The sequence below is a fragment of the Plecotus auritus genome, assembly GCF_963455305.1.
Source record: "Plecotus auritus genome assembly, chromosome: 2".
NCBI classification, from domain to species: Eukaryota; Metazoa; Chordata; class Mammalia; order Chiroptera; family Vespertilionidae; genus Plecotus; species Plecotus auritus.
In genome coordinates, this window is record NC_137771.1 from 3,371,430 (window position 1) to 3,394,347 (window position 22,918).

Here is a 22,918-nt window from a genome sequence, read left to right on the forward strand (position 1 = left end):
ACCCTAGGTGCTCATCAGAGTATAAACATTTGTCACGTGTCCGCTAGGGAGGTGCACTAGCTTGTACTCTCAGTAGTCGAATATGAGTGTCCCATTTCCCCAACCCTAACTGACACTAGGTATTGTCAATTTTTTAAGTCTTAACCCATTAGGCGAAAAAATTGTGTCTTTAATTTCCATGTTTTGTATGCTCCTGAGATTTTACCGTGTTTGGGCCACTTGCGTTATTGTATTGAATTGTCCTTTCATTCTTTTGTTCTTTTTCTAGTAAGTTCTTCATCCTTTTTCTTTTTTTTCTTTCTGATTTCTATGTGTTTTTCTTTTAAAAAAAAATGTATGCTTTTTTTTTTTTTTTTGCCTAGTCCACCTGTATTTTAGTATTAATGTTCTTTAATGTGCTCCTGGCAGACCTATGAGTCATGCAGTCAAACTTGGAATTATTCTGGCCTTGATGGCATACCTAAGAAAGTTTCCACCTATTTATTAAGTATTCTCCCAACATTTTCTTTTCTTTTTTAGAAAAATATATTTTTATTGATTTCAGAGAGGAAGGGAGAGGGAGAGAAAGAGAGAATCATCAATGATAGAGAATCATTGATCGGCCGCCTCCTGCACGCCCTCTACTGGGGACCGAGCCCGTAACCCGGGCATGTGCCCTGACCGGGAATCCAACCATGGTCTGACGCTCAGCTACTGAGGCACACTGGTTGGGCTACATTTTCTTTTGTTTTGAATTTTTATCCTTAGATGTTCAGTACAGATAAACATTGTTGTGTATGGACGGGGGCGGGAAAGCTCTGATCCCCCCTCTCCCTAGATGCTTATTACGAGTCATTTATTCTTTTCTGCTGACTTGAAATGTTGCCTTTACCTCGTGGTTTATCTGGATGCTCTCTGTTCATGGATCTGTTTATTCTTGGTCTGCATCAGTAACACTGCTTTCTCTTTCCTTATGCACTGATTTAATTTTTGTCAATCTAATGTATTGTGAAGAAAAATTGTTCTTATTCTATTCCTAAAGATCTATCAAAAATGGAGTGTAGTAGAGCTTCATTTGTTTCTCTACTCGTAAGTGATCTGTTACTAGTTTTTATCAGTTGAGATCATACTCCTTCTTTCTTTTGGCAGCAGAAGTCATGGGTTGATGAAGAAACCTAATGAAAGCAACTTTTCTTACACTTGAAAGTCAAATTGACATCATCTCCAATCGTCCTTTCTGTAGTCATCGCTTCCCTGCCTTTCCCATGTCTCAGGACTCATCAAACATAAAAGTAGCCAAAACCGGTTTGGCTCAGTGGATAGAGCGTCGGCCTGCGGACTGAAAGGTCCCGGGTTCGATTCCGGTCAAGGGCATGTACCTTGGTTGCGGGCACATCCCCAGTGGGAGGTGTGCAAGAGGCAGCTGATCGATGTTTCTCTCTCATCGATGTTTCTGACTATCTATCCCTCTTCCTTCCTCTCTGTAAAAAAATCAATAAATATATTTAAAAAAAAAAAAAAGCATTCACAGCGCACACAGGGCTACTGGGTGAGTGCCCTTGTGGTCAGAGAGCTCCGGTGGCGGCCAGGGCGGCCTGGCCCCTTTGCAGAGCACCACGGACGAGCACCTGTGACACGTGTGTCCCCAGCATTGGGAAGCGCTGGGTGGTGGCAATGCTCAGCCTGCTCTTCCCATTGTAGGGCACCAGTGCTTGGCATGGAGGTCACATTTGGGAGCTGGAGTTCTTTTTTCTTTTAAATTTTAGAATTGTGGTAAATTATACATAGCATAGATTTACCACTTGAACCATTTTAGGTGTACAGTTCTTTGATATTAAATAAATTCATATTGTCGACATCCTGTACTCTTTTCATCTTGCTAAAGGGACACTGTCCTCGTTAAACACTCACACCTCATCCCCTCCCCCCCAGGTACAGGCAACCTGCATTCAACTTTCTGTTTCTATACATTTTACTACTGGGTACGTCATACAAGTAGCATCATGTTGGTATTTATCCTAATAGACTGACTGTGTCATGTAGCATAATGTCCTCAAGGTCCATCCACATTGTAGCACATGTTAGAATCCCCTTCCCTTGAAAGGCGGAATCGTGTTTCATCAGGTACATGCCCCAGTTTGCTTAGCCGTCATCAGCGATGGACACTTGGGTTGCTTCTACCTTGGGTCTGTGAATGATGTTGCTGTGAACGTGGTTGCACAAATCCGAGAGCCAGATTTCTTGTAAGAGTTATTTCCCCCCCAGTTCCTCATCTCTTACTCAAACACTCCACTCCAAATTTAGCTTCCATTATTCTGTTGAAACTTCTTTGTTGGCTCGTCAGGGATCTCAGAGTTGTTAAATATAAGGAGAATTTTTCAGTGATTATTTATTCGCTTTTTCAACCACATTTAAGCAAGTGGACCATGCCTTTCCCCTTGGCCCGGCCCCGTCTTTCTCCCAGTGCTGTATGTGGCTTCTTACTCTCCTCTCCCTGCACCTCGAGGTAGACTTTCATCAGAGCCCGAGACTAGACCTCCTCCTATGTCTGACTGCTACGTGGACATTCTCAGGAATCAGACTGGGCACTTCACTTCCTGCTATCCATTCTTTCTCTAGAAACTACTTCCCTAGTTGCCTGCTGAGGCTTCTAAATTCGTGTTTGGACTGAGCTCTCTGCCAGACTCCAGCCCAGAGCTGCCTGCCTGGGCTTGACAGGCTGCTGCCCTCAGCGGGCCTGGACTAGAATCACCGTCTTCCTCTCTGTCTCCCCGTCTCCCCGTCTCCATAAAGGGCACCTCCCAGGTGCGCAAGTCAGGCCTGGCGGTTCGTGTTAAAATAAACTTGACACTTACAACACTTTTAGATTCACAAGGAAGTTGCTAGAATGTCACGGAGTTCTTGTGTCCCCTATACCCAGACGTTACTGTGGCGCATTGTCAGCCAGTATTGACGCGGCGTTATAAACTAAACGCACGTCGGGTTTCCTTAGTCCCGCCCCCCCCCTCCCCCCCCCCCCCCCCCCCGTGTCCTTTCCTGTTCCAGGACCCCTTCCAGGATGTCACAGCCACTTAGTCCCGCTGCGCCTTAGACCGCTCCGGGCTGAGGCGCTGCCGCAGACTGGCCTTGCTTTTGTTGACCGTGACCGATGGGTGGTTTCGTACGATGCCCTGCAATCTGGGTGTGTGCTGCTTCCCTCGTGATCAGGCGGGAGGCCCGGGTTCGGGGAAGGAAGACCGCAGGGCGCAGCGCCTTTCTCCTCCCTTCGCGTCAGCAGGACATCACCTCGCGGTTACCGTGAAGCCCTGGCTGCTGGTGGCGGTCAGGTTCCTGCCGCAGAGTTGCTAATTTCCCCCCTTAGCGTCCTTTTGGGCCCCCCTTCTTTTACTCCATACTGAACCCAAACCTACAGGTTGTATTCCCAGATAACTTTCCATCTGTCCCAGTCCCTCTTTACAGCCACTGCTCCCGGCCACGCCCCACTGCTCTGCGGCACCTCCTGACTCCTGTCCCTGCTCTGCCCTCGTCCCCTCCAGCCCTGTCTCCACTCAGATGCCAGAGCGGTCTTACAAAGATGCCAGTTGGATTTTGGTACCGTTTTCCCCGAACCTTTGAAGGATTTCCTGTTGTGCTTGAATCATGCCCACCCTGCAGCCCTGCCAAGCCCCTCTCCCCTGGTGCTCTGTTCCAGCCTCTGGTGTCTCCCCCAGTTCTGCACGCTCCGGTCCACACGGCCACGTTGCCTTTACCTGCCATCTCTTCTCTGAGAAGATGGTCACCCTCCACATCCCAGCTGAAGGGTATTTCCTGGGGAAATTTCCGCCCGGCAGTGGCAGGCGGTTCCCTTGCCGTGAGTTTCCATAGTATCGCGCGCTTCTCCTTCACTGTGTTCGTGGGCCTGACTGACCTCCCGTGTCTGAAATCTTGCCTCCGTGGCTCAGGCAGACGAGCAGCCTGGCACCCGGTCCAGAGTCTGTCCAGCGTCCAGTGCTCAGTAAATGCTTGTTGATGAATGAATTTAGTGAGTAGAACTGCAGAATGGAAAACAATTCTTCTTCCTTTTTTGCATACAAATATGCAAATGAGTCCTTGACTCTGTTTCTATTATTTCACTGATTTAAATCCCACGTGTATCCTTTTAAATATATCGTGTCGGTGCTATAATAGGTGCAGCAGCAGTGGGTCTAGAAGTGTGAGTCATCCTTGAGGACCTACCTGCTCATCCTCCCCCACCGCTTGCTGGGAGCTCCGTGGGCAGGCCCTGTACGGAGTGGGGAGGACGGACTGCCAGGCCGGTGGACCGTCTTCCATTCCCTTCAGGGCCGGGGGTGGCCCGTCTGAACAGATCTAGCTTGAATTCTAGCTCGGCTGCTTTTTAAGATGTGTGTCTTGAACTTAACCTTTGCCCATCTGCAAACATGGGGATAGCAGCATCCCTCTTGTAAACCTTGGGAAGAACCGGGTAAGAAAAAGAATGCGAGGTGATCATCATCACAGTCACTGCAGCCGGCGCTAATGGCTATGGCTTTCCAGGCCCTCAGCACCTGCCAGGCAGCCTCCATCATTATTTCCACTAATTCTCTCAGCATCCCCATGAGCTAGGGATGTTATTACTTCATGTGATAAACGAAGAAAGTGAGACTTAGTTAAGAACGAAGTCATTTGTCCGGTGTCATGGAATTGAAGTGGTGGAGCTGATGCTGGAACCCAGAATCGCTTGGTGTGACTTTACAAGCCCAGGGAGGACTCCATACTCCTGGTATCGCCACCCCGCCCTGTCTCTATGGCTTCATTATTTGGGTCTTAAAGACTTCTTAGGCATGCATTGGCATTAAAAAACTCAATAGTCTTGGGAGGGAGGGCCACTGCCAGCTGTGATGGGTGCCCGAAGGAGGCGGGGTGTGTGGGGACCAGGGGATGGGGTGGGACCTACCGTCACAGTTGTTCTTAAAGTGAGAACTGTGGACTCTTCTGGGGGTTTTACTGAAACTGCATATTGTTCAGCTCCTCTCTCTCTCTCTCTCTCTCTCTCTCTCTCTCTCTCTCTCATCTTTATTGTTGAAAATATTATGTATGTCCCCCCCCGCATTGACCCCTTCTAGTCCATCCCCACTCCCCACCCCAGGCCTTCACCACCCTATTGTCTGTGTCCATGGGCTATGCATACACGCATACAAGTTCTTTTGTTCATCTCTTCCCACTCACCCACCCACCCCTGCCTTCCCTCTGAGGTTTGACAGTCTATTCTGTGCTTCCATGTCTCTGGATCTATTTTGTTCATCAGTTTATGTTGTTCATTAGATTCCACATATGAGTGAGATCATGGGATACTTGTCTTTCTCTGACTGGTTTATTTTGCTTAGCATAATACTGTTCAAGTCCCTCCATGTTGTCTCAAAGGGTGAGAGATCCTTTTTCACTGCTGCACAGTATTCCATGGTGAAAATGTGCCACAGCTTTTTATCCACTCATCAACTGATGGGCACTTGGGCTGTTTCCAGATCTTAGCTATTGCAAATTGCACTGCTATGAACATAGGGGTGCATACATTCTTTTGATTGGTGTTTTGGATTTCTTAGGATATATTTCTAGAAGTGGGATCACTCGGTCAAATGGCAGATCCATATTTAATTTTTTGAGGAAACTCCATACTGTTTTCCACAATAGCTGGAGCAGTCTGCATGCCCACCAGCAGTGTGGGAACTAGGGTTCCCTTTTCTCCACATCCCCGCCAGCACTTGTCATTTGTTGATTTGTTGATGGTAGCCATTCTGATAGTGTGAGGTGATCCCTCCTTGCCGTTTTAATTTGCATCTCTCTGGTGATCAGTGACTTTGAGCATTTTCTCATACGTCTCTTGGCCATCTGCATGTTCACTTTGGAGAAGTGTCTATTCAGGTCCTTTGCCCATTTTTTAAATTGGATAGTTTGTCTTCCTTTTGTTAAATTGTATGAGTTCCCTCTATATTTTGGAGATGAACCCCTTATCAGATGTATCCTTGGCAGACATGCAGTGGGCTCTCTTGTTGTGTGGTTGATGGTTTCTTTTGCTGAGCAGAAGCCTTTTATTCTGCTGTTGTCCCATTTGTTTCTTTTCCCCTCAGTCTCCATTGTCCTAGGGGATGTATTGGTAAGCACATGGCTGTGAGAGGTGCCTGGGATCTTAGTGCCTGTGGTTTCTCCTGGGACTTTTATGACTTCACATCTTGCAGTTAAGTCTTTCATCCACTTTGAGTTTGTTTTTGGGTATGGTGTAAGCTGGTGGTCTGGTTTCATTTGTTGGCATGCATCTGTCCAGTTTCCCCAGCACCACTTCCTGAAGAGACGGTCTCTGCTCCAGTGTCCGCTCTTGCCTCCTTTGTCAAATACTGAGCGTAGTGGCTTGGGTCGCTTTCTGGGTTCTCTGTTCTGTTGTATTGATCTAGATGCATGTTCTTGTGCCAGGAGCAGGCTGTTTTGAGCACAGTGGCTTTGTAGTATACCTTGATATCTGGTATTGTGATTCCTCCAACCTTGTTCTTCTTTTTCAAGATTGCTGCAGCTATTTGGGGTCTTTTTTGGTTCCATATAAATTTTTGGAGCATTTGTTCTAGATTTGTGAAATATGCCATTGGTATTTTAATAGGGATTGCAATGAATCTGTAGATTCCTTTGGGTAATATGGACATTTTAATGATGTTGATTCTACCAATCCATGAACATGGTATTCTTCCACTTGTTTATATCTTCCTCTATCTCTTTTCTCAACGTCCTGTAGTTTTTGGAGTACAGGTCTTTTACCTCCTTGGTTAAGCTTATTCCTAAATATCTTAATGTTTTTTGTTTCAATGGTAAATGGGATTGTTTTCTTAGTTTTTTTTTCTGAGAGTTCACTACTGGTGTATAAAAATGCTATGGATTTCTGGGTGTTAATTTTGTAGCCTGCTATGTTTCTGAATTCCTTTATTAAATCTAGTAGTTTTTTGGTAGAGTCGTTAGGGTTTTCTATGTACAATATCATATCATCTGCAAATAATGAAAGTTTCATTTCCTCCTTTCCACTTTGAATACTTTCTATGTTTTCTTCTTGTATGATGGTTGTGGCTAGGACTCCCAGTACTATCCTATAATAAAAGCCTAATATGCTAAGTGTCCGACCATTCGACCAGTCGTATGATGTACACTGACCACCAGGGGGCAGATGCTCCGACCGGTAGGTTAGCTTGCTGCTGGGGTCCAGCCGATTGGGACTGGGCGAGACAGGCCGGACATGCTCTGGAGCCCTCCCATGGTCCTTCCCCGGCCCTGATCGTGTACCGGTGGGGTCCTTTGGCCTGGCCTGCACCCTCTCGCAATCCAGGACCCCTCGGGGGATGTCGGAGAGCCGGTTTCAACCTGATCCCCGCAGGCCAGGCCAAGGGACCCCACCGGTGCACAAATCCATGCACCAGGCCTCTAGTGTTGAATAAGAGTGGTGAAAGCAAACATCCCTGTCCTGTTTCTGTTCTTAGGGGAAATGCTTTTAGATTTTGCCCATTGATTATGATATTGGCTGTAGGTTGTCAAATATGGCCTTTATTATGTTGAGGAATGATCCCTCTGTTCCTTCTTTGCTGAGAATTTTTATCAAAAATGGGTGTTGGAGCCCTAAGTGGTTTGGCTCAATGGATAGAGCATTGACCTGCAGACTGAGGGGTTCTGGGTTCGATTCCGGTCAAGGGGCACATGCCCGGGTTGCGGGCTCAGTCCCCAGTAGGGGATGGGCAGGAGGCAGCCAATCACTGATTCTCTCTCATCAGTGATGTTTCTGTCTCTCCCTCTCCCTTCCTCTCTGAAACCAATAAAAATAAATTTTTAAAAAATGGTTGTTGGATTTTGTTGAATGCTTTTTCTCTGTCTTTTGATATGATCACGTGATTTTTGTCTTTCAGTTTGTTTATGTGATGTGCCACGTTTATTGATTTGCGAATATTGTACCAGCCTTGCATCCCTGGAATAAATCTCACTTGGTCATGGTGTGTGATCTGTTAAATGTATTGCTGGATCCGATTTGCTAATATTTTGTTGAGGATTCTAGCATCCATGTTCATCAGGGATATTGGCCTGTAATCCTCTTTCTTTGTAGTGTCTTTATCTGGTTTTGAAATTAGGCTAATGCTGGCCTCATAAAAAGAGCTTGTAAGTGTTCTTCCACTTGGATTTTTGGGAGAAGCTGAGGAGTGGAGGAGTTAGTTCTTCTTTGAATGTTTGGTAAAACTGCCCTGTGGAGCCGACTGGACCTGTTCAGCTCGTCTTTTGATGCACTAACTGGACTCTTGCGGGGTAGGACTTGGAAAACGATTTTTACAAATGACCAGGCTTAAATAGGGGATTCCTATTCCATGTGAAGTTTGAGAATCGGTGAACAGAGGAAATGGGAATGCAGGGCTTGGAATGACCCTGACCGGTGCAGGAAGCCGGAGGAGCATTGAAACAGGCACTGGCGTGGGCCTCAGCGAGCTGGGAAAGAACCAGCACAGCGAGAAGGCAGCGTCCCTGGTGCTCTGTTTCCGGTACATTTGTATGCGGAGGGACGTGGCATGTATTCCGTTATCCCTTCTCCCGGGTGGAATAGTCCAGACAGGAACGGGTATTGGCTATGACAGAGTTGACATAATATAGACAAATCGGAGGGGAAAACGTAAGGCTATTTGGTGAATTTACATGTCATTTGCAAAGCTAGGAGAACGTCAGAAGCTGATTTCGAATAGTCCCTTCTTAGAGAAACTATGTCAGACTGCCCTGGTTTTGATTTAGAAAATGTGATAATTTCAGGTTTGTGGCTAATATGAAGGCGATCAATATAAAATGTTGGAACTATTTAGTGTCTGCATATTTATTTATTTCAAACGACGAGGATTCTTTTATGTCACCTAGCAAGACCAGCGGCAGTGGTTCCAGAGATGGGCCAGTGGGTCCGGGAAGGGGGTCCTGCTGTCTCCCCCAGGCCTCACTCACTTCCTCTGCATGGGGCCATGGGGCGGGCAGCGCCCTGCCTGGTGCCTGCCTCCCCATTCTCACGCAGTCTGTTGAGGTACAATTGACATGTAAGTGCACAGGCTTTAAGTGTACGGTTGATAAGTGTGCACATGTATGCACCACACAGCCAGCATCTTCCCCCACAGTGAGCGCTCTGCGGCCCCTCCCCTCTTCGTCCTTTTGTAAGAGCTTTGAAGCTTTTGGGGAAAATTTACTTTGTTGAGGGTCAAGCATTAGCTGGAAAGGCATTTGATTTGTAGTTTTAGCTTTTGTTTTCTTCTTGAGGACCATAGTGGAAACAGTGCGATGACTGTAGGGATCGATTGCTGCATCGTTTATAGAACGCATTATGTTGTTGAGTTAATAGCCATTTTGAGAAACAAGTATCTTAAAACAGACGCTCTTTGAGCAGCTGACAGAGGATGTCTGTTTCCAGAGAGGCTGACACGGGTGGGATGGCTCCTGTGGGGAGGGAGGGGGAGGGAGTCCTCCCGCTGCACGTGCAGGACTCACACTTGAAAACCCCGTGCTCTTGTCTTAGCGTTTCAGCGATGGTATGTCCATGGCGCTGAGCAGCTCCCACCACTGCCAGCCTGGAGGAGGAGAGGAATACAGCCCCCACTTCACTGAAGGGTGGTCTGTGCTCAGGTGTGCTTTATGCCAGTGAATTGGTCAGTGAGTTGAATGACACATTGGTGATTCATTTATTTATCTTTTAAAATCTTTATTGTTCAGATTATTACAGTTGTTCCCCTCCCCCCCCCCATAGCTCCCCTCCACCCGGTTCCCACCCCACCCCACCTCACCCCATGCCCTTACCCCCGCCCCCCAGCACTGTCCTCATCCATAGGTGTATGATTTTTGTCCAGTCTCTTCCCGCACCCCCCACACCCCTTTCCCCCTAAGAATTGTCAGTCCACTCCCTTTCTATGCCCCTGATTCTATTATATGCACCAGCTTATTCTGGTCATCAGATTTTTTATTCACTTGATTTTTCGATTCACTTGTTGATAGATATGTATTTGTTGTCACTTTGTTGTTCATAATTTTTCTCTTTACTTTTTTCTTCTTCCTCTTCTTAAAGAATACCTTTCAGCATTTCATATAATACTGGTTTGGTGGTGATGAACTCCTTTAGCTTTTTCTTATCTGTGAAGCTCTTTATCTGACCTTCAATTCTGAATGATAGCTTTGCTGGGTAGAGTAATCTTGGTTGTAGGTTCTTGCTATTCATCACTTTGAATATTTCTTGCCACTCCCGTCTGCATAGTTTCTGTTGAGAAATCAACTGTAGGTAACTAACTGTTTTTCTCTTGCTGCTTTAAATATTCTCTCTTTGTCTTTTGCTCTTGGCATTTTAATTATGATGTGTCTTGGTGTGGTCCTCTTTGGATTCCTTTTGTTTGGGGTTCTCTGCGCTTCCTGGACTTGTAAGTCTATTTCTTTCACCAGGTGGGGGAAGTTTTCTGTCATTATTTCTTCAAATAGGTTTTCGGTATCTTGCTCTCTCTCTTCTTCTGGCACCCCCATAATTTGGATGTTGGTACACTTGAGGTTGTCCCAGAGGCTCCTTACACTATCTTCAAGTTTTTGGATTCTTTTTTCTTTTTGCTTTTCCGGTTGAGTGTTTTTTTGCTTCTTTGTATTTCAAATCTTCACTTGATTCTTGCGATCCTCTAGTCTGCTGTTAGGTCTCTGTATATTATTCTTTATTTCAGTCAGTGTATGCTTAATTTCTGATTGGTCCTTTTTCATATCCTCGACGGTCTCGCTACATTTATCGGCCTTTTTTTAGAAAATTCTTGAAAAACCTTATAACCGTGGTTTTGAACTCTATATCCAGTAGTTTGCTTTCCTCCATTTCTTTCATTTGTGACCCCTTTCTTTGTCTCTGCATTTTAGTTGCTTCCCTGAGTTGATAGAGTGGCTTTGTGTGCTAGGTGTCCTATAGGGCTCAGTGGCTCAGCCTCCCCAGTTACCTGAGGTGGACACTCTTGGTGCACCCCTTTGTGGGCTGTTGTGCACAGTCTTGTTGTAGTTAAGCCTTGATTGTTGTTGGTATCACTGGGAGGAATTGACCTCCAGGCCAATTGGCTGTGAGGATCAGCTGTGTCTAGCTGGGAGCACTTCTGTGCTGGTGACACTATTATGAGGCAAGACTTGCTTCAGTGGGGCTTTGGTGCTCACTGAGTCTGCCCCTTGAGTGTCTCTCTTATGGATCTGAGGAGTTGTAATCTGGATGGTCTTACTCTGACCACTGGGTACATTGGCTCTTGGATCTCCAAGGAGGTGCTAATTTAGCCTCTGCCTGGAGGAGCTACGGAGAGATCTGCAGATTCCTGTTCTTTGTTTGGGGTTTGGAGGTGCCCTGATGAGGCCCAGCTGTGAAGCAATGCAAGCTGCTATGGGGCCTTGGGCCTTCTTTTGCATGTTCTGGGTCTCTCTGATTCAGCTGCAGTTTGTTAGGTAAATTTAGAATTCAAAGGACCAGGCCATTCATATGCAAAAGCCTCTGCGCACAGCTTGGATGGGGCGGAGTCTCAGGGTGGAGCAAACAGCAATGGCTTCCGTCAGCCCTGCCCTAAGAGGCCCCTGGGTCTCAGTGTCCCGCAGTAATCGCTGCAAGCACCTCTGAGAGAAAGCCGCCCTCGAGTTCCGCCTGCTGCCAGACAGTCTAGTTTCTCCCCATATGAGTCTGGGTCCCCAGAGTCTCGCCCAGAACTGGAGTTCAGAGCAGTCGGGAGCTTGTGTCTCCATGCGGATTGAAAAAGCCCGCCGTGTCCTCAGTTGCCAGCCCTCTCCACGCGCGCCTCCCTCTCTGCGTGCGCGCCTCCCTCTCTGCGTGCGCGCCTCCGTACCTCTGTCTCCGCAGCTCCTCTGAGTCTCAGTGTGCTTTTCTCTTTCCTTCTAGTTGTAGAATTTCCACTCAGCCAGTCTTCCTGTGCTTCTGGGTGGTGTCCGTTTTGTCTTTTAGGTGTAGTTTTGAAGTTGTTGTGCGAGGCAGCAAGTTCAGATGTTTACCTATGCCGCCATCTTGGTTTCTTTCTACATTGGTGATTTATTTATTTATTTTTATAGATTAAAAGTTTTTTGCTCCATCCCCATGTAGAAAATTTTTGAGTTTATTTGAGCCAAACTGACAGTTGCCGGGAAGCAAAATCTCAATGGATTGAGAAAATGCTCCTGCGAATGGCAGCTTTGCGCCGTATTTTATTCATTAGAATAAAAGAAGAAGACGTAGGGCAAGCATGTCAAACTCAAAGGCTAACACGGGCCAAATAAATGAGGCATGCAGCCTGCGGGCCACGAGTTTGACATGCTTAACGTAGGGGGTTACATGAAATCCCTTGGTGATAGATTAGGGAGGCGGGAGAATGCAAAGTGGGGAAACCTCTGGGATTAGATAAAACGTAAAACGAATAGATACACAGGTGGGTGCAGGATAGTGAGCTGTTACCAATGGACACTACAGTGACCACAGCGAGGGTTTTGTGGTCTCTGCTCTGAGGTCTGGAAATCGGAGTTACCTTGACCTTCCCACGGCATGTTATCGTAGATCCCAGAAGACAATAGACAGGGTCAGTTAAAGTAAAGATTGACCTTGGTCTGGGAAGATACCGTGGTCAGGGAAGATACCTTGGTCAGGGAAGATAACTTGGTCAGGGAAGATAGGGGCCTTGGACATGACTGCACCATGACTCACTTTTAGTTAGGAAGTTTTCATTTCCGACCATCCTGGTGGCACTTGAGGCCTCTGAGTGTGAGGCCACCAGGCGGTCTCCCCTGAGCTGGTCAGGGTTAGTGTGTGGCCCCTTTTTGTCCACACCTGGGATAAGCCTTTGGCTGGACATGGCTCTTGGTAAGCTTGGAATCACTCGCTGAGGTTCGTTTCTGCTGCGGAGAGCGTGTGGTTGAGTTGATAGCCGCTTTGTAAGGAATTAGGAAGCTGTCCGGGCTCGGGGGCGCTGGGTTTCTTCCTGTCTCCTCGCTGCCTCGGTTCTCTGAATTTTCTGGGTCTTTATTTCCACTCCTTTCTGCTTTTCTCACGTGTTTGGTTTAGAAACGAATGTGCTTGAGGTGAAAATGGTCAGGATTTAGCCTTATTAGAAATGGTGTTCTTGGTTCTATGTCTGTTCATAGTTGAGAAATGAACCAATCTCTGTGCTTATAAATGCTGGCTGGTCCTTGGTGCCAGAAATGAAGGCGCGCAGAGTGCAAGTGCGTTGGGGACATCCGTGTGCGAGCTGTCCGGGCGTGGAGCGCCTCGGCGGTTCTGGCTCTTTGCCGGAACTCTGGTGACTGGATGGTCTTGGGAGGTGACGCTCGGTGCGTTTCTCTCTTCGGTCACAACACCGTGTGGCGGTACCGCCTCCCGGCGGTCGATTGTGAGAGCGAGATGCTGGTCATGCCATCGGCTCTGGGCTGGGCTTAGCAGGGGTTCTGAGCAGTCCCCGGGGCTCTCCTGCAGTAGTGGCCTGCTCTCCCCCGATGGAAAGATGTCGGTTCCACCAGGTAGGGCTTTGGTTTGGGTTAAAGAAGCCCCTCAGTCTGCATGCACAGGATGCATCAAGTCAGCCCACGCGAGTTTTTCAGAGGTGGGTCCTTTGGTCCACGAGGCGCACTCTGGCTGGGCCAGGCAGGGGCCGGGAGCGTGTTTGTGTCAGAAAGCTTAGGCCGGTCCTTGGGAGAAAGTACAGAGCTGCTCAGGCCCCGCCGCCGCTGGAGTTTGGAGCAGACGTGTCACTGCAGCAGACGCGAGGTCAAGTGGGCAGCTGCCAGGGGAAATGTGTGCCAGGCTCCTGCTCCGCACAGGGCGCGGCTGCGGCTCCGGCTGCAGCGAGGCAGGTGCGCCCAGGTGTGCGCTGGCGCCAGCCTCTCCTGACGGGCTGCACCTGCTCCCGGGGTCCGTGAGGTGGGCACGTGGTCAACCCTGGAAGCCTTTCCTGCCTCCAGCCCACAGAGCAAACGCATTTGAAAAACGTTGGCCAAAATCCTTCACGGAGTTTAACAATTCCCTGACATTTGGGCTAACACACTTTGTGAGTGGGTGAGTTTTAGAAGTGGTTTAGAAGACTTCCGAAAAGCTCCTATGAGTACTTTACTTCACACTCTTGTTTTCAAGAAGAAATTACTTAATAAATGCGTGTGTTTTGGTGATAAAAGGGTAGTTACATAGAGATACTGGATCTGAATACTAGACTTTTTCTCATTTTTAATAGGAAATTTTTTAGTAAGACAAAATTTGACTAATGTTGTATTGCCAGCTTCTTGCCTTTTCTTACAAAGATGCTGAAGTGGCTTGAATAACAATGCTACTAAAACAGCGCACGCATCGTTTTGATGGGGTATTGATTCCTTCTGTAGTGTGCAAACTGCTTGCATGCCTCCCAGCAACAAATACATATGTGACAGACTTTATGGGAGATGCGCGTTCCAGAGAAATGAAATGCTGGTTTACTTCTCAGTAGCTATGGAACTTTAAAAACATCATGTTTTTAGCAACGAGACCTCGAGGCACTAACACACTTGTGTGGGAAACTGCACGTTACTTTTAACAGAACCTAATCGGGAAGCAGAAAGCGGATCTTTAAGGAGTTTATTGACAGGCTTCGGAGAGGTTTCGGATTGGGGTCTGGTATCTCAATACAGGGAGCCGTAATCTTTTTGCTGGTGGAGGGTCTTGTCTTCAATTTTATAAAAAAACAAAAACAGAAAAAAGTGCAACATCTGTGAAACCAGTAAAGGGAAGCGCAATAGAGTGAGGTCTGCCTGGATTCATTGATCGCCTGCCCTAAGCTGCCGGAAAGGGGATCCTGTTCCTTTTAATAAAACCCGTCCGGGCCCTTGTCAGCATTTAAGTCCAGAAGTATTTTTGGAGTTTGATTTTCACAAGGTAAATGCAAATGTTGGGCGTTGTGGGGTGAAAGTGAACCAGGAGACCGGAGGAAGGGGTGGGACTCGAAGGGCTTTCCCGGTGGGTAGGCTCGCCTTCACTCTTGTGACGGGGAGCTGGGGTGCGCATGGCCCGCCAGCACCTGCTGCCCATGGGTACTAAGGGATTTGGGCTTGGGAATCAGGGAATGTAGCCTCCAGTTCAGTTGTAGCAGGGAGACTAAAGACGACTGCCCTCATGGCTGCGTCCATCTTATTTCCCAGTGAAATGGACATGGAAGTTACTTAATGTAACTACGGTTACACCTGCTATTGCTGCAAAGTTGTGTTCATCATGATTTAGGTCAAGCATGTCAAACTCGGGGCCAGTGGGCCGCAGGTTTGACATGCTTGATTTAGGTGGTAGCTGTATGTTGCAAAACAAAACGTTAGCTCTTTCTGTTCTTTTTGAAACATAAACTATTTTAGTTTGTTAACGGGGAAGGTAAGTAATAACATTTGTTGAAGAAATGGAAGCCTAACCTGTCAGATACTTTTTCCCTTGTGAGATGGGCCTCGTGTCAAGCTGCTGTTAGTTCTGTCTAATTCCAGTAGAACTAGCAAATTATTTTGCTTAAAATGTCTTTTTCTCCCTGTGCAGTGAGAGTTGATGTGAGAACAGATCTTAATAGATATAGTTACACAGTTTATTTTATCATGTATCACTTTATTGCTATCTTCTAGAACATTGTTATATTAAATGTTCCAATAATGGAAATTTTATGCAGCTACTTCAAATGAAACAAATTTGCAAAACTCAATTTTGGAACTCATTCCTTGAGGAGAGGGAAAAAAAACCTCACCATGCTGTGACCAAATTAGATTTCTCATATGTTGGCAACTTGTCAAATACAGTCGTTTCCAGAAAACAGGGTGTGGGGTCCACGGAAGTGTCAGTACTTCAGTCACTTAAAATTGGGCTGATTATGGGTTTTAATACGATGGAATTGTTAGTTGTGTACAGAAACTGTATTGGTAACAGGTAATTAAAGTTTGGTTTTGTACTAAATCAAAGCGGCTCTCCACGGAGTGAGGAGTGGCTGTCAGTCACAGGGAGTCTGCTGTTCAAGAACTGAATTGTCATTTCTCCGAGATGTCAGTTTCACTTACTGGAGCTCCTTTGTTTTGCAGAGATCATGATGCAGCCGTCCTTTTGGATTTCTTTTTAATAATGTGTGACCCTTCACCTTTGATCCCCTGACCTGCATTACCTTGGTAACCATTTCATTTTTTAATTTAATTTCATTTTTTAATTTTGGTGTGCAAGCTGTAACATTTCATCTCTCAAAGTGTAACATGCTGATTTTCTCAAATAGAGAGAACCCTTTGAGCGATAAATTTGCAAAATGCTGTCTTCATTTTCTGTATTAAAATTCATTTCAGTTTTTAAAATAAAGTGTAATCTGTGTTTTCATCCTTTTAAAATTTTAGTTTAATGAGTACATTTCCCCATACAGTATATCTCCGTTTTTATTCATATTTTGCGATAGCTAAATTAACTTGTGGTTCACGAAGACACCTCTCCCCCCCCCTCTACTTCTCTGACACCTCTATTTCTCTCTCTCACACCGACTCTCTCTCTCTCCCTCTCTCTCTCTCTCTCTCTCTCTCTCTCTCTCTCTCTCTCTCTCTCTCACACACACACACACACACACACACACACACACAGCCTGCTCCACAATCCCTCCCCTCCCACATGCACACCCTCATCCCACCCTCCCATCTCCTGTTTTTTTGCGGATTAATTCTGGTTTCTTTCAAAAAACAGTGGCAACTTGAATTTATTACCCTTAGCTGCCACATTTTACCACCTCAGATTACATTTTGTATTTTCAAGTATTACGGGGAGAAAAAGTTTAGTTCTTTAATTCCATGTATGGAAGATAAGAAAGTTGTCTCATTTCCAAAATTCACCTTTCTCCTCTTTTAATATTTTATTTCTTTATTTGAGGCCTGAGTTAAGAATAAGCACATTTTATTAACACGATCGAAAGTGTCCTTTTGTGTCTGCTGAAGCTGGTCAGTCAGCTGTGATGCTCGTGTACCAGATTGCTTGATGCCATATGCTAGTTTGGGACTGTTTTTCAGACGATGCATTTTTTATTGTATTCTTCTGTTTAGAAAATTGTATTCCTAAGCAAAACAAACCAACATCTAAAAACAAATGTCAAACTTGAGTTTATTCTTTGAACTGGCAAGATATTTGTGAGAAATCATGTCCTTAAAAAAATGGTGTGAGATATCGTAGCATGGTCTACTGAAGCACAGATTATTTTTTAAGTGTCTCATTATTTTACCCTCTAACATTTAATGCTGATGCTTTAATTGCACACAGCTGAAGCTGCTAAGTGAGCACCGAAATGGATGTAAGTCCTCTCTGAGCGTTGTTGTTGCCTATAAAAGTTTATGTCATTCATCAGAACCGCAAATTAAAGGTAGCGGCAGTGAGCTGTTCACTGGAGAGTGGAACCCGCGTGAACTTTCTCGAGGCACGCCAGCTCGTTTTTGTCTGTAACGCAGACATACCTGGAAAGCTGCCTTTGGCCTGTTGGGTGTCTTTCCACAGAACCGCAAATGCTAGAGCTGAGGAATGCAAAGAGGTGAAACATGCTATGATCATAAAGCCAGAGAGGACATGGAGTAAATGTCCCAGTAGTTAGGAGCAACTTATTACCAAGCCTTGCATTTGCAGGAGCGTTTTAATGAAAATGCTTTCAGTGTTGAGTGGCACGTGTCCCCATCCCATCCTTGACTCGTGCCTCCCGTGCCATATGCTTCCAGCCCCAGGAGTGCTGTCAGCTCGGAGCCTGTTGAACAGACCCGCCCGCCGGGCTGGAGGCTGCGCACTGCGGTTGCTCCGCTCCTCTCGCTTAAGCAGCCCTGCACCGGCCGGGCCCCGAGGGTGAGCTGGCTGTGGTCCCCAGAGTCACAGCTCCCTGGTGACAGAATCGGGGCCTCCTCACACCTCCCCCGTGGGCTCCCGTGTCCCCGAGAGAGTGTCTAATACTTTATTCAGAGGTCCGGCCAGTAGGAGCTGGAGGTACAGAAGAGAATTTTTTTTTACTTATTTTGATGTTTTAGTTTGCAGTTAGGTCAGATTTTCTTTTACTGTTTTCTGCTTGATACATTGTAAATTAATCTGATTTTCTATGAGATCCTGTGTATAGACAGGCTACTTATTTTCAGCGATCATTGCTTATTTGGTTAGTATTTAGGGATTCTAGCAGGGTAGGCACGTGGATGTGGCTTTTGTGAGCATGATCCAAGGAGAAAACCCTGGGTCCCTGGTCGCCACTGGGGTCTTTGCAGGCATCCACACTGAGCTAAACACGCAGGCTGAAGGGCTTCACAGACCTGCACGTTGGTAGCAAACAGTGAACTCGTGGTTTGGCTTCCTGTGCAGGGTTTGTTAACGTCCCATTGGCTGTACGTGAGGGGACCCTCTGTGCAGCGTGGACAGGGTGTCTCCTGCTTGCTTGTAGGCCTGTGGGCGGGATAAAGGAAACACTGATGGCGGAGACTGGGACCCCAGCAGAGGTGCTTTTGAACTTCAGGGCGCCCTGTGACTGTGCTGATGGCAGCTGCAGTCCTGCTGAGAGGCGGTGGGCCGAGCCTGTGGGGAAGGGCCAGGAGCATGGCTGGGCCCTCGCAGAGGTCTGACTCAGACTGACTCCCTCCCCTCTTGGTGCCTCAGCTTCCTCCTTTTTAAAGCGGGGATGATAATAGTACTCACTCTGAGGGCCAGGGGAGGTTGAGGTGAGCTGAGGTGGGTAAAGTACTTTGAGTGGCCTGCGTGCCGTAGCCGTGGCCTCCCGGCCGGGCCCTCTCCCCAGAAGCCCAGCAGGAAGGGCTCGCTGGGAAGTGGCGCTCTGGGGGAACAGAAGGTTAAATTCAAAGACTTCCCTGTTAGGCTCTGCCGTTGTCTTGGAGATGGTGTCTTCTACAGAGAGGAGCTGCATGGTTCATGGTGATGACGCGCCTCTAAGAGAGGCCAAGTTCAGGTGCAGAGAGGTAGATCTGGGCTCCTAACCTTTGGGAAGGAAAGTTTAGCTGATCGGACTCCCTTAACCCAGTGCTGATAGGGGCCTTTGGTTGGCTGTTTGGGGCTGTGCAGACTCCAGACAAGGGACCCGCGGGAGACCCCGAGTCGCACTGCTCGTCCCGTTTGCCTCAGTCAGCTGTCTCCCTAGCTTTCAAGGCGTCAGAAAGCCTTGACCTGATTAAAGATTTTTACCCAGAGGCCCCAGCGCTTCCTCCTGCTAGATCACACGTCCTTCCAAGTGCTTCATTATTTTAATTACCCAAGTTTCCCTGGGCAGTAGGTGGTGTGTTAACCCTGTTTGCTCCCGAGGACGCTGACGTGCAGGTGGTTAAGTCAGCTCTCCCGGGTCACGCCCCTAGTGCAGTGCAGCCTGGGCCTGAAATCCTGGCCGCCTTTCTCCCGGCGCCTGCCGCCTGCCACCTGCAGCCCTGCTGCAGCCCACAACAGTGGTGCTGCGTGTGGGCGCGGGGCCTCGGCTGTCTCACTACCGCCCGCCCTCAGCACGCTGGCTTCGTGAGGCCTCCAGCAGCCTGCCCCGGCGCCACCGCCAGGAAGGCTGTCGTTCGTGTGGCACTGGCAGGGACTCCGCGGCAGCGGCTCCCTCAGTCGTGGCCGCACATCCAGGGTTGCACGTACAGCCTTGAACCACAGAGCACTGGCCCCATCCAGTCTCGGCCAAGAATCACAGACGGATAGGACAGGAAGACAGGAAGTGCACGTCACAAACAAGACCTGCGCTTCCTGAACGTGGGCCAGAGCTGTTCATTCTTAGTTAGCGACGTTGTAACCTAACACGGCCTCTCTGGGCAGGGTGAGTAATTCAGGCACCGTATCAGCACCCTTTCTGTGGCAGAGTCCCAGCCGTCCACCTCGTAGACTGTGGGCTCTGGTAAGTGGGCCTTTGACCCCCCCAAAAACCAGGCTAGAAAGGAGTCCTGAGCCAAGTGAAGGCAGAAGACCGCACTGCTTTTGCCTTTCTTTTCCCACCCCCTTTTTTATCCTCACCCGAGAATACTCTTCCCGTTTATTTTCAGAGTGGGAAAGACGGGGGGAGGGGGGACAGAGAAACATCAGTGTGAGAGAGACACTTCGATCGGTTGACTCCTGCATGCGCCCTGACTGGGGCCTGGGATCAAACCTGCAACCCAGGTGTGAGCCCTTGACCGGAATCATACCTGAGACCCTTCGGGGCACAGGCCATCGCTCTAACCACAGAGCCACGCCAGCCAGGGCTCCCCCTCTTTAACACAGTTACTTCGTCATTCCTCCTTCTTCTCTCAACTCCTCCTCCTCTACTTCCTGTTTTCTCTTTGTCCTTCTATCCAGCCCATGCTTGTGGGCGAATCTGTCATCAGACAGGAAAGTAAGTCTTCCCAGGGGCCCAGCACATAGTAGGGGTTCAAATAGATGTTTCTTGATTGTCAGACCAGCCTTTTAAAGGCGTAGGCACTGCCCCTCTTAGTGGTCAGATGGTTTGTGAATGTCTATCGTAACATGGGTGGTGATCTTGAACATGTAGATGATTTAGCATGACGGGTTTAGATGGTTTGAGGAATGCCCGTCTCCAGCCCTGAGTAGGACAGTGTTGGGTAAAGGACGGACGGGACTGTTCTCGGGCACCCTCAGGCTTTTAGAGTACCTGCCACATAGCCCCGAGAGCTGGAAGGCCCAAGGTCATGGTCGGACCCCACCTCTTGGTGATGAGGAACCCGCTCCTGAGGGGAGAGCCCTTCCCCGAGAGATGACAGGGAAATAGAGTCACCGTCCTGCACGGCTCCCTCTCCTGTCCCTCCCGTGAGCAAGCTCCGGACTCCCGAGCGAGCAGAGGCCCTGCCCTGTCAGGCCGGCCTGGCAGCAGTGGGGCCGTCACCTTTGTTCTCGTTGGTGCTGCGGTGCCCCTGGCAGCGGTGCTGGGGGTCACCGAGCTGCTGAGTGACTCGCCTCAGAATCACGGCCTGAGCCGGACTCGCACACCCCCTGTAGGCCCGCTCAGAAGCAGCGCGTGGTCGTAGGCAATGCATCTGCCTGCCCCCAGTTGTGACCTTCAGACTCGATCACCCAGCCCCCCTGGCTCTCCTGCGCTGGCCTCTGAGGGTTTTACTCCTCCTCGCCCGCAGTCTCCCAACGGAAGCCTGGGACCGGTCCCCTCCTCCGGCACCTGCCACCGCGGGGACTGGCGGGAAGGCCGAGTTCTGCCGCGGCCGTTGCTCCGGGTGGCTCTCACCTGCCAGAGCTCGCACATAGACACCCAGCCGGCGTTTCCTCTGCCTCCCGTGCTCGTTAGCACAGGTAATTAAGAGCAGGAGCGGATAGGCTGCACGGGTCTGCGCAGAGATATACCTGTAATTAAAGTTTTAATTAAAGAAACACCAGACCAGGCAGATGGTTTTTATCCCCGCATCTTGTAAACCAAACAGCCACGGCTTTTCCCTCCTGCAAACCGGCAAAGCAGCGAGCAGCGGCACTCTGGGGTGCTTCCGCGGGGAGGGGTGCTCCATTAACTAGCCATAATCTAATTTTGGGAGCACTCTGTGTGATGCCAAATCCAGGGGTGATCATTGCAGTTTGAAATGGAAAGACGATACGTCAACGTTCTGCCCCAGCCGAAGCTCTTCAGCCTCCAGTCAAGGGCACTGCCAGGCCAGCTGGGATATCACAAGGCGTGTGGTTTGCTCGATCACAAGAGCTGACAGAGTGTTATTTAGGCTCCTCGGCTAATGCAGGGTTCAATTAGGGCCCAGCCTGCGCTTCCAGGTTCCCCACCGAACAGCAGCGGTGCTGAGAGGGACGGGCCGGCCGGCTCACGCAGGCCCTCCGCGCTGTCTGTGTCACTGTGACCTTAATCACCAGCCAAGTGCAGCGTTTAAAAAACAAGCACAGGATAAGAGAGAGACAGCTCATCACTTCCTAGGCCCTTCCCCCGTGAGCCACAGCTCCGGTGGTCGGGGGGGGGGGGGGGGCGCTGCGGCTCACCTCCTGGGGGCCCCTCGGCCCCTTCTTACCCTCAGGATCCTTGACTCAGCCCCGCTCACAGCGGTGTGGTGTCCAGTGCAGGTCGGCAGTCACGCAGCGGAATTCCGGAGCAGCTGCCCTAGTGTGTGCTCCGCTGCACTCACTCCCGGATGTTCTCCGTGGTGGGACCTGCGCTGAAGGGGTTACTGCTGACCTCACTGGGAAACAGCCCCGGTGAGAGTCAGGAGAGTGAGCGGCCAGTCTTCCCCGTGGGTAGTATTTGAAAGGAGGTAGACCTCTCACTGCAAAGAGTCCTTGTTACGCTGGGACACACATAAGTTATCTTCACATGAGACCTTGTCCCCAGACGGCAGAGCCCGGGAGTGCGGTCACCGCCTTAACACCCTGTAAGTCAGCTCAGATGTCCCGCAGGAGCGCGGGGCCACGCACCTGGGTGCTCAGGGCCCCGTGGGTGACGGGCGGACGGGAACATTCTTACACCTGCTCGGGGCGAGATGGTCTTTGTTTTTAGAAGTCAGTTAGGTATCAGCTCCTCTGAGTAAGCAGTCTCCCGCAGGCCCCGGAAGCACTGCCAGGCTCTGCCGGGCTGGCCTAGAGAGAGGCTGGCCTTTCACAGGCGAACTTGAACCTGCCCCACATCACGTCGGTGTCTCTCTCATTAGGTCAGAGCCCTGGACGGGTAGCCTTTGAGCCCACAGCACAGTGTTAGGTTGTGGGGGGGTTTCTTGGGAGGTGACCTAGTCGGCGGCTATGCCTCCCTTCAGGGCAGCACGTGAACACCAGCAGTGGGGCCGCCCGGGGGCGGGGGTCCTCTCTCTCCAGCGGGTCTTCGGAAGCTTGACTTCCCTGTGTCTGTGGGATGATGGGCGGGGTGGTGAGGATTCTCCCACCTCACAGTGACTCAGCTCAAACCCCTGTTCCTCTGTCTAGTAAGTAGCTACTGAACGCGTCCTGGGTACCAGGACCCAAGCCGGACAGAACGGGGCGCTGCCCCTC

General features: G+C 49.0%; 1 protein-coding gene across 14 annotated transcripts in view; it reads left to right on the forward strand.

Annotated features, from left to right (window-relative positions):
- CAMTA1 (calmodulin binding transcription activator 1) overlaps nt 1–22,918 on the forward strand; it is a 701,446-nt gene that overhangs the window by 67,276 nt on the left and 611,252 nt on the right. For 2 of the 14 annotated variants that reach the window (XR_013959951.1, XR_013959952.1), the window contains exon 4: nt 16,039–16,122. The exons of 11 other annotated variants lie outside the window; for them this stretch is intronic. Coding sequence is in view for 1 of the 3 variants with exons in the window: in XM_080656724.1 (XP_080512850.1) it covers nt 16,039–16,047 (9 nt within the window). In the remaining 2 variants the exon portion in view is untranslated. Of the gene's footprint in view, nt 1–16,038; nt 16,329–22,918 lie in introns of those variants that run through there. One more of the 14 variants, XM_080656724.1, reaches the window with a different exon arrangement.